The 12,414-nt window shown below is 36.8% G+C and overlaps 1 protein-coding gene across 1 annotated transcript in view; it reads right to left on the bottom strand.

The window, feature by feature from the left end:
- Positions 1–12,414, bottom strand: part of DNAH7 (dynein axonemal heavy chain 7) — a 245,609-nt gene that overhangs the window by 214,480 nt on the left and 18,715 nt on the right. Inside the window, exons 3-5 of the mRNA XM_029225556.1 lie at positions 11,228–11,290; positions 8,275–8,383; positions 7,388–7,535 (exon numbers count right to left, since the gene is read on the bottom strand). Of these exons, the coding sequence (XP_029081389.1) occupies positions 7,388–7,535; positions 8,275–8,383; positions 11,228–11,290 (320 nt within the window). The remainder of the gene's footprint in view (positions 1–7,387; positions 7,536–8,274; positions 8,384–11,227; positions 11,291–12,414) is intronic.

Genomic DNA, 12,414 nt, shown 5'->3' with positions numbered 1-12,414 from the left:
ATCCACTATCTTGTGAACTTTAGACTTATTTTTTTCAACTAAATGGACCAGAGAAGAGAGGCAAGGCAATGTCTCAGGAATGTCTCAGGAATATCTCAGGAATGTCTCAGATCTTCAGGGTATTCTGTGGCTGGAAAAAGAAGGGTTATTTTAACTGCAAAAGTAATCATCTCGTTATTTTGGTGTTTGTATAGTAATAAGATACTAATGACAGTAACGTACTTCAGGACTCAGGACATCTGGGTTCAGATTCTGCCACTATAAAGTATATGACCTTAATAAATGGATTGTTGTTTTTTTTGTTTTTTAATGGAAGAAATGCTTATCCCATCTACTTTGCTGAATCCTGACACTCAAACTTCATCCTCTGTGTGAGTGATGTGGACCTAGAAGGATGCAGCAAGGTCAGGAGAGGTGAAGAGGGAGGAGGTTAGGGGCTATAGGAGAGGCTGCAGAAGTTCTTGCAGTCAGAATGAAGATCCTTTCAGCTCTAAAACTCTGTCGTTCTGTGGCCGCAGGCAAAGATCCTGCTGCTAGGAACAATAATAGAAGCTTTCTCTAATCCCCACACCTACTGTTACAGGAGACAATGACATAATTATCCCCACTGCACAGATGAAGAAACAATGTCAGAGAGATTAAATAACTTCCCCTTCATCACACTGTTAATTAAATACAAAACCAAGGATCTGCCCATCCATATGTGCTTCTAAACTGTCATGCTCTTTCCATCAAAGCAACATTCCATTCAGAAATAAATCAATCAATACTGGAGACACTTTACCTGTTAAAGAGAAAATATGATGTACTTTATTTCTCAAAACTGAAAGAACTATATTGATATTTTTTCTCTTTATCAATAGAGATTTTTGGTTCAAGATGGTGACATAAACATCCTTTTTTTCAAGTTTTCCTATGAAAATGGTAATAATTTGAACCCAGGATTGTAAAGCAACTAGAGGGTCATCAGCTGAGTAGATACTTCAACAAATTTTTGGAACATGAAAAGAAGATAAAGAACAGATGAAACAACTGAGAACACCACAGACCGTAACTCATGCAGGAAGGAAACCAGTCTGCCTAGGAGACCCCTAGGAAAGGCTCTCGTGTTGCAATCAACAGGTACCAAGGGAGGAAATGTATAGGAAGGCTGACAGCAAGGAAATTATCTGAGCAACTTTATGCCAGCAAATTAGACAACTCAGGGGACTTCCCTGGTGGTACAGTGGTTAAGAATCTACCTGCCAATGCAGGGAACACGGGTTAGAGCCCTGGTCCGGGAAGATCCCACATGCCGCAGAGCAACTAAGCCCGTGCGCCACAACTACTGAGCCTGCACTCCAGAGCCTGCAAGCCACAACTACTGAGCCCACGTGCTACAACTGCTGAAGCCTGCACACCTAAAGCCCATGCTCTGCAACAAGAGGAGCCACCGCAACAAAGAGTAGCCCCCACTTGCCGCAACTAGAGAAAGCCCGTGCACAGCAATGAAGACCCAACACAGCCATAAACAAACAAACAAATAAATAAATAAATAATTCTTTTAAAAATTAGACAACTTAAATGAAAAGAACATATTCCTAAAAGGTAAAAAAGTATCAAACATGCCTCAAGAAGAAACAGAAAATATGAAGAAATCTATATCAAGTAAACTAATTGAATTAGTAAGTAATAATCTTTCCACAAAGAAAAGTTCAGGTCCAGATGGCCTCACTAATAAATTCTATCAAACAAGTAAGGAAGAAACACCACCAATTCTACACAAATTCATTTGGAAAATAGAGGAGGTGTAAACACTTAACTCATTTTATGAGGCCAGTAGTACCCCGATACCAAAGCCAGACAAAGACATCACAAGTACAGTCCCATATCATTCATTAATGTAGATTTGAAAATCCTTAAAATTTTAACAAATCCATTATGTATATTACATATACATAATGACTAAGTGAGAGGAATGCAAGGTTTAACATATGAAGATCATTTAATCTAATATGCCATATTTAAAAAGGACAAAAATCAAATGATCATCTCAATGGACATTGAAAAAGCATCTGACAGAAATCCAGCACCCACTCATGACGAAACCTCTCAACAAACTAGGAAAAGAAGGGAAATTCATTAATCTAATAGAGAGTATCTTAAAAACCTACAACTAACATCCTACGCTTTCCCAATAAGACTGGGAATTTCACTATCACCAGTTCTATTCAACAATGTACTGGAGCTTCCCTGGTGGTGCAGTGGTTGAGAGTCCGCCTGCTGATGCAGGGGACGCGGGTTCGTGCCCCAGTCCAGGAAGACCCACATGCCGTGGAGCGGCTGGGCCCGTGAGCCATGGCCGCTGAGCCTGCGCATCCGGAGCCTGTGCTCCGCAACGGGAGAGGCCACAACAGTGAGAGGCATGTGTACCACAAAAAAAAGAAAAGGAAAAGGAAAAGAAAAACAATGTACTGAAGGACCCAACAAGTGTAAAATGGAAAGAGAGAGAAATGAAAAGCATCTAAATTGAAAATGAAGACATAAATCTATTATTTGCAGACAACATGACTGATATGTAGGAAATTCTAAGGAATCTTTTAAAAAGCTCCAGAACTAGTAAGCACGTTTAGTAAGGTCTTATGATATAAAATTAAGAAGCAAAAACTCAATAGAGTTTTCTATATACGGAGAAAGAATAATCAGGAAATGAAATTACATAATTTCATTCACATCAAAAAGAAAAATACTCAAGAATAATATTTTTAAAGTCTAAGACTTGTACATTAAAAATACAAGACACTAATGAGAGCAATTAAAGAAAATCTAATTTAATGGAGAGAAATAACATGTTCATGGACTGGAAGGCTCAATATTATTAAAATGGCAATTCTCTCAAAATTGATTTATAGTTTCAGTGCATTGTCTACTATATCTCAGTAAGCTTTTTCTTTTTTTTTTTTTTTGCAGAAACTGACAAGCTGATCTTAAAGTGTAGTATATGAAAATGCAAAAGACCTAGAATAGCCAAAACAATTTTGAAAAAGAAGAATAAATTTTGTGGAATTAAACTACCTGATTTCAAAACTTAATATAAAGCTACATGACAAGTGGTGTAAATACAGACACGTAGGTAAATGCAAGAGAAACAGAACCCTATATATGGTCAAATGATTTTGGACAAAGATACCCAGGTAATTCAATGAAAATTGTCTTTTCACCAAATGCGGCTGAAACATTTGGATATCTATATGCAAAAAAATGAACCTTAACCCTTACCTCATAACACAGATACCTCATTGAAATAAAGCATGCACATAAATGTAAGAGCTAAAACTAAAACTAGAGCTAAGCTAAAACTTCTAAGAAAACATAAGAGAAAATATTTATGATCTTGTGATAGGAAAAGTTTCTTGGATATGACTCCAAAAGCATGAACAATAAAAGAAAAAAATTGATAAGTTGAGCTTCATCAAAATTTAAAACGTTTGCTTTTCAAAAAATGCGAGGAAGGAAATGGAAAGATAAGCCACAGACTGGGAGAAAATACTTGCAAAAGATATATCTGATAAAGGACTTGCATAGACACTATATAAAAAACTCTTACAAGGCAATAATAAGACAAACAACCCAATTTTTTAAAATGGGCAATAGGTTTAAGTTGACAGTTCCCCAAAGAAATTATGTGAATGCCCAACAACTACAAAAAAGATGTCCATCTTTATTAGTCATTAGAGACATACAACCTAAAGCCATGATAAGATACGACAACACATTTACTAGAATGGTTAGAATGACAAAACACAACAAAAGACAAAGTGTGGGCAAGAATGTAGAGAAACTAGAAACTTCTTTATACATTCCTGTGGGAATGTAAAATAGTATGATGATTTGGAAAACAGCTTAGGAATGTCTTAAAAATTTAAACACACACCTACTACACTACCCAGAATTTCTATAAATAGGTATCTACGCAGGAGAAGTGAAAACAGATGTCCACAAAAAGACCAGCATGCAAAGCTCATAGCAGCATCATTCATAATAGCCCCAAATAAGAAACAGTAAACAAGATGGGTTTCAAAACGTACATACTGTATGATTCCATTTATGTGAAATTGTAGAAAAGATAAAGCTATAGAAACAGAAAGCAGATCGATGATTGCCTGGGGCAACCAGTGGTAGAAAGGATTAACTGAGATGGGCAAAAGGGAACTTGCAGATGACAGAAGTATTCTAAAACTGGGTTTTGGTGAAGGTTGCACAACTACAGAAATTTACTAAAATTCATTCAATTGTACATTTTTAACGTGGATGAATGTAATGGTATGTAAGTTATATCTCGCTAAATCTGTCTTTTACAGACTATATAGAAGGCTTTGAAAAGACAAACTGACAGTACAAACAGATTGCAAACAAAGAAGTAACAAATAAAGCAACAAAGGCTTCTCATCAACAATAATATATGCCATCATGTGGCTATAGATAATACTGTATCGTGTAATTGACATTTGCTAAGAGAGTAGAATTTAAGGGTTCTCACACACACAAAAAAAGGTAAATATGTCAGGTGATGGATGTGTTAACTTGATTGCTGGAAATCCTTTCACAATGTGTAAGTATAATAAATCATCACATTGTACACGTTAAATATATTCTATTTTTATTTGGGGAAAATTGTTAACAGTTTTCAATGTTCTCCATATTTGTAGGGAAAAAATTACTATTACCCTTTAACTCTGTAGTGAGCTTAGTCATTAATTCAAGAGTAAGGGCAAAATAGTAGCGACCTTTACAAAAAAAAAAAAGTCTCGAGTTTACTCTCCACAGATCCTCATTGAAAGAACTACTAAGGGGAGGACTTCAGCAAAAAAAAAAAAATGAACCCGGAAGTGAGGAGTGGAATGCAAAGGCAACTTTCTAAGAAATTAGAAAACATGTTACTAAATCTAAGTAAGTCGGAGGTTTAGAAAAAGAGTATGGGGAGTTTAAGGACTTGGTAAAACTAAAATATTATAGAAATATTGGTAGAAATAAACAATCACATGAAAAATGCAAAGGAAAGTTCAGAGCTAAGTTAAAGCACTCGAAGGTCCTTTCATATTATTCAGAGGGAAGATGGATCAAATGAATTTTAAACTTTTAAAAATATAAGTTATTATATATGGCTTTAAATGCTAGGGTAACCACTAAAAGAATAAAAATATATTTGATAACTTTTAAGCCAATAGGAATAAAGGGACAGAAAATTCAATTCAATAGAAATAATAAAAAAGATTAAATAAGCAAAGGTAAGATACAGTAAACAGAAAATACAAAATAAGAAATATGTAATACCAATAACTACAAATGGGATTAAACATGCTACTAAAGTCCAGAAACTCAAAGATTGAATTTTAATAAGACCATCCATATAGTGTTTGTTAAAGGTATAACTAAAAATGACATAATGATTAAAAAGAGACTTCTGTTTCTTATAACACAGCAGCAAAGATAATCTGAAAAACCTCCCAGTACCATTCTATAAATACTGGATAATATGCCACAAAGCTCCTTTGAATGCACAGCTGAGCTCACAAGAAAAAAAGGAAATACTCAGGAGGGAAAAGATGGAATGACAAGGCAGAGTAACAGCCAACCCCCGAGGCTACGGCTGCCCTTGTGGGGCGGAGCCTTGGACTTTAACGCCCATGGGGGTCAGGAGATGATTCTGTAGGCTGGAGTTAAATGGAGAATTCAAACCCAGACCTCTGTATGAAGCTGAAACCCAAGACAGGCTCTATCCTCAACCAGAGGAGGACCAAAAATGACAGGTACAGGAAAGTTGTGTCAAGAAGATCATTTGTCTTGGCCAGGACATTGGGAGGAGAAAAAATTGCTTCTATGAGTTTGTAACCAGAGGCCTACCCACCCACGGCTTGGAGTGTTGATTTTACTCCAAGTTCGTGTGTTCTGAGAGGGCTTAATTGAAGAAAGTGATGTAAGTGGGCCAAGTTGGTAATGTCTAGTGGTGCCTGGCAAAAGCAAACTCCAAACCACTCTCGCAGAGGCACACGCCCACGATCTAACTGCACAGGAGCCCACATATCTGCCATCCCTTTGTCAGCACACAGTGACCACTGCCCACCCCTCAAGATGCCTATCCAGCCAGTAAGGTGTCACGTGGGGACAGTAAAATGGAGCTCTGTGGGTGAGTGACTTACTGTAATGTGTCACTAAATTCTGTTCACCAATGGCGGTGTGTGTGCGTTGAGAGTCATGATGAAAGAAAGGGGCTACTGAACAACTAGCGTCAAGCTGTGAAAAAAGCAGGCAAAGAGGAACTGGTGACTTGCATCTGCATTGCCCTCCGTAAACAGATCTGTACTTCAGACTGGGCAAGTCCTGCCCTGATCACACTGCTGATCATTTCAGCCCAGTTCCTTCCTTTTATACACAAGGAGACCCACAATGCCAGGGAAGTCACCACATCACCTGAACAGACAAGATGGGGAAAAAAATAACTGCCCCAAATCTTCTACCAGGCAGCATGCCTACAACCAGAATTCCCAGACATTCAGCTCTCTCGACCAACACCAAGTATTAATATTGACACCTGATGGAAGAAATGTTCATATATTGAGGTACGGGGAAGTCTTTCTGGCTTATACATGGTTTGGCTTGAACTTCATGCTAACTCAAACAGCCTGTCTTACGGCCCGTCAAACATGCCTTGTACATCTGTTTCAACCATTAAAGAAAAGACTGCATTTAAAAATCTAAATGGAGTGACTGTTTCAGGCATTTAAAATGGAGCCAGGTGGCCATTGTGGATGTGGTTTCAGACATGTTCCTGCATCACTGAGAACTTAAATTTTCTGAACTATTATCAAATTCAAGGATACCACCAGCCATGCTCAAAACAGTATCTGCTAGCAGCTGCCAGCTACAACCCCTTGTAACTATGCAACCATTTTGGACCCCAACCAATCCTTACTTAACAAGCATCCTTCCTTCTTGCCAGATCCAATTATAATTCTTGATAAACAACTCATGAAACTAACTGTAACCTTGTAGTTTTTGTCTTTGTAAGCCTCCCCCCATTTTGTAGTCTGGAGGAACACAAGTCAAGTGCTTATTGAACCTGTATCTCCTAGATTATAGTCCTCAGCTTGGCTTGAATAAAACTCTCTCCTATCCCCATTACAGATTTTTTTTATTGATCATTTTCATCAACATACCTTTTCAGCTGATGATATTTAAAAGTGAGACACCTTTAGAGTTAAGCTCAGTCTTTCATTATTTATACCCTGACCTCATTCCAACAAGGCTTTCAGGCATCCTTAGAGAGGCACAGAATTCTTATAATTGTAGATTAAAAAGTTCCCAGGGGCTCTAAAGAGGATAACACTGGTTAGCTTATAGAACTTACATAATGACATTAACAAGAGTGCTTCTAAAGTTTTCTCGTTCTTTATGTGGAGATTTGCTCTTTGATTTGGAAGTAGATGGTCCAGCATGACTATCATCAATCTGGTCGAGTAACTTGCCCTTTTTCCCAAAGCGTTCCATGTATTCAGCTTGAATTTTTTAAAAAAAGGCATAAATTAGTCATCTAAAAAGTAAGCTAAAATATTTAAGTGGTTAGAATAAAATGCTGAAGCATGTTTTAAGAAAAAAACTACATTCTTTCAGTTCTTAAGTAACCATATTTTCTTTCACTACGAGGAAGTTAAACTAACTCTCATTTTATGTCATCATGAGAAACCTTTATTTCAAGAATATTCATTAATTTATTTTATATTTTGATTAATGTTAATAAACTCAGATTTTCAATTATATTTGCATAGAACCTTCTTAAAATGAAGATTAAAATTATTATAAAAACATAATATAAAACTATTGCAGAAAATTTAGAGAACCATGATGAAAAAAAGTTAATATTCTATACAATCAATCTGATAAGTCAAAAATATTAATATAAATAATTTAGAAGCAATGTTTACAACTTATTAAAATCCCCCTTAGAAAAAACTTTAGTCTTTGATACAGAGGCAAATTCTGAATACAATAAATCAAAGTTTTATTATAAACATTCCAATTCCTAAAATATCAGCTTTTATAGCATTTACAACAGCCTGAAATAACTAAGAACCGGATTCAATTATTTTCTTAGGGAACACACTTGGGATAAATTTTTCTACTTTACATAAATATTTCAGTTTACGATTTCATTGCTCTAATTAACTAAATATTGTGTGATTTTTTTTTCTCTAGAAAATGTCCTTGAAGTCTAAGATAGAATATTAGAGTTCTTACCATATGATTGTTGATTTTTAACACTAAACTGCTCTGGAATACCTTCATCCCGCTTTACACTCAAATGGAATGATGGAGCCGCCTGCTGCCACTGGGGCTTTGAACTCACCTGAAATATGAAATTTAGATAGCATTAACAAAACAAGGTCAGGGGGAAAAAAAAACTTTTTTCATGAAATGCATAAGAATGTATAAACACAGACGTTTTCTCAAACAAATTAGGACATCTGTAAAGAAGGCACAAATACCCAATAGCAAATCTCACTGAAGCCTGTGAATGGCATGGTGTGTGACATCTGGGACACATTACCAAAGGCTCTGCTGCTGGTTTGATGTGGGCACCTGTTACCTAACTGAGGTGTTCATTCCACAGAGTTTACTCACCCACAGACATTGGCAAGTGATTTTTTAAGCCTTCCATCTTAATTAGAGCCACACCGTGCTGGACTCCAATGCTAATGAGTTCCTCTACATTCCAGCTCCAAAGGATCTTCCTGTTCTCATGGCTTCAGCAGCTCTAGATTACCCTGGCAACTCACAAATTCATTCCATCGTTTAAGGCAGGGGTTATAAATTCTTATATCTACACAGTTCTGGCAGGTATCATGAAAGAGGGAGGAAAGGTAGTGCTGATAGCTAATTGGCACTCAGCTTCAGTGCTGGGAAATGTTAGGGGGTGGTGGGGACTGTGGCCAACAGGAGAAAACCTACGTCTCCTAAAAAGGCAACAACTAATTAGCTCGAGCCGGTTACTGCGATAACAGAACACAGACCCACTGTTGCTAGAACCTATGTCTCTTCAAGAAACCCAGATGGGTGGGTTTTAAAGTAGAATGTACATATTTTTAAACAATGACAATTGAATCTGTGTCTTCCTCTCACATTCAGGCCAACTTGACAGCCCATGCTTGTACTGGCTTTTATTGAATAGTTTTACTCTTCCCAGCCCTTTACTCCTACTTTCAAATAAACTACCTGCACAGAAGCCCTTTTTACAGGCTCTTCTTTCACAGGAAAACAAGCTAAGACAATTAATAAGTCAATGCTTTTCCATCTTTCCCTGCCTGCCTTCCCATTCTTCCGCTCTCATCTTGCTCCATAAAGGATTTCAGATTCATGGGTGGGCTATGAGTAAGGTGTTCACAAAGAGTGGGAATCAGGTCACCAGCTCAGAGGGGTTGGGAGCCACCAGCACTGGGTCACCCTTGATTTCAACAAGGATCACCACCAGAAGCATAAATGTCTGTAATGAAAATCACTCTAGGGCTTAACTACTGCCGGAAGATTTTATCCAAGTACAAACCTTAATATTCAAATGAAAATTGTTTGTTTGCTTTGGTCAATGGATTTTTTTAAATCTCTTAAAAATATCATCTCCCTTAACACACATGAAACTGAGAAAATGAATGCTGAGAACATGTAAGATATGGCCAAATATGAACATAAAACCAAGTTTAAATCAGCCAATAAAAGCATTTTAGACTATTATATGCCAATGACAGGAAAGGATTATTATTCAACTCAGCCACTGAATATTGAATCAGGAAATTTTAATTGAGTTTACATCTCTAAACCTATATACTAATAAGACACAACAAACTAAGGGTAATTTTTATTTTTCTCTTTTAAAATTTGTCAAATTTTTAAACAGAAAATGCCTATTCCATTTCAAATCTTGTCTTTTAAGCTAGAAAATTTAAGATAGATTTTGCAGAAGCACAGAAAAGGTGCTATGGCTCAATTCTATAGAATCTGGCATCATTAAAAAAAATTTCAATTAAAATGTATATTTTGAAATGTTCATTTACTTTATCTAAGAATATTAACTCAAGTTTTCTAAGTGAAAAATGTCCTCCACTTTAAATTATCAGGAATCTTTCTCTATAAAGCAACACAAATTCAATTTTATAGTTTGTTCTCAGCTTTTAAAATATCTTTCAAAAAATAATGCTTTGGATGAAACTTGAGAACATTATGCTAAGTGAAATAAGCCAGACATAAAAAGACAAATACTGTATGATTCCACTTATGAGGTACTTATAGTAGCCAAATACATAGAGACAGAAAGTAGAATGCTTGTTGCCATGGACTGACAAGAGGCGGAAACAGGGAATTAGTGTCTAATGGGTACAGTGTTTCCGTTTGGAAAGATGAAGAGTTCTGAAGATGGATGGTGGTGATGGCTGTACAACAATATGGATGTACTTAATGTCTATGAACTATAGATTTTAAATGGTTAAAATGATCAATTGTATGTTATGTATATTTTATCACAATTTTAAAAAAACAGTGTTTGCACTGAACCTCCACTTAAGCTCAGCTTCCAGCAGTTACAAGAGCAAAACTCAATGGCATTAAATTCAATATAACTACTAAATGGTAAAATTTATCACAGTCAAGTACATCTTACCCAGCACTTGTCAACTGAAAATGTCTATTAACTGCCTCCTCCACAGGACAATGACAATTTTTAGTCATAATAATAATAATAAAAAGGATGGCAAGATCTGAAGAATCTTCTGTGGAATAGCATTTCAGTGCCAGAAGATGCATCTCAAAGGTCATCAACGCTTCTTACTTTCAAACTCAGAAACTGAGGCTCAGAGAGGTAAGCGACTCCCTCAGATGGCAGGGCCATTAGTGACGAGGATGTAACCCAAAGCTTCATCTCCTAATTCCAACACTGATATATTTTCTGCTAGACAATCTTGGAAATACTTCTATCCAGAATATTCAAACAGACTGTACACACTATTAGGAAATTACAGCTTACACTTACTTTATTAAGATAGTTATTTTTCCTTTTATGTGCACCTCAGAATTTCTCAATCAGAAAATAGTCAAATTGAGCACAAAATTCAAAATCATAAATTCAGTTACTTATTTACAAGTTTGAAACTAGTAAACATTTTTAAAAGGGCAAAAATCCAATGAAAGTCTATAGGTAAATTACCGTAGGCAATTGTGGTAAAATTCTTACTGGTGTCTTGGATTTTTCTTTGCTGGATGATTTATCCTGCATTTAAAGAAAAAAAAAAAGTTTACTCTGTTAATGATAAAATTGATTCATTCAACCAAATTTTACAGAGGATCTAAAGTAAAGCACTTAGTATTCAAAATATTTAAAGACATACCCTACTACTTTAAAAAAAATTAATTTATTTTTGGCTGCATTGGGTCTTCGCTGCTGTGCACAGGCTTTCTCTAGTTGCGGTGAGTGGGGGCTACTCTTCTTTGTGGTGCGCAGGCTTCTCACTGTGGTGGCTTCTCTTGTTGCGAAGCACGGGCTCTAGGAGCGTGGACTTCAGTAGTTGTGGCATGTGGGCTCAGTAGTTGTGGCTCATGGGTTTAGTTGCTCCACGGCATGTGGGATCTTCCCAGACCATGGCTTGAACCCGTGTCCCCTGCATTGGCAGATGGATTCTTAACCACTGCACCACCAGGGAAGCCCCTCTACTACTTTTTAAATTCTCAGTGTTTGTCTTAGAATTGCTTTTTCATAGCAAGGAAAGAAAGGAAAGTGGTATCCAACAATACCCATCAGAAAGCTTTAAAAATGTGCAAAGGCTTTTATCCATTACATCATCCCCTGGGAATTTAATCTGAACCTAGTTAGTGTCCAGGGCTTACTGTACTCCACACCTCCCTTCTCTATCACTAAAATACCATTTCTGTTCTACTGACAACCAGAATGCTCCACTTCCTAAGCTGACAATGTATTTAGGTTAATGCATCGTCAGGTTACTGTAAGTAACATATACTTTTTAGCAGCAACTTTCAGGGAAAAGTGCTGATATCTTCCTTTGAGTAGAGGATGATTCCATGGTAGGAATTCCACCTAGGTAAGAGAAAGCACTGTTGAGAAAAATACTTCGATCTATAAAGCAGATTATAAGTCGTGCTTTTTGCCAATTGTCAATTTATTGCCTCTCAGCTCCAAATCTACCCTTTTTGCCCCCCTTTGTGATTGGGCAGGACTCTGTAACACTTCTCCTTTGCCAACCAGCATTAATATTACAAATGGTGTCAAAACAACACTGTGAGAGGAAAGGACTCTCTTCCTGTTTCCAGGGCTTTTTGTCGCTGCTTCCATGGTGTGGCTGCCAGCAGTCAGCATCCTTGCCTGTGGGCACCTTCCCA

The sequence above is a fragment of the Monodon monoceros genome, unplaced genomic scaffold (assembly GCF_005190385.1).
Source record: "Monodon monoceros isolate NGI ecotype Baffin Bay Population unplaced genomic scaffold, NGI_Narwhal_1 Super_Scaffold_16, whole genome shotgun sequence".
Lineage (NCBI taxonomy): Eukaryota > Metazoa > Chordata > Mammalia > Artiodactyla > Monodontidae > Monodon > Monodon monoceros.
The sequence above is the reverse complement of the archived record's forward strand: the minus strand, read 5'-3'. Positions and strand labels throughout refer to the sequence as shown.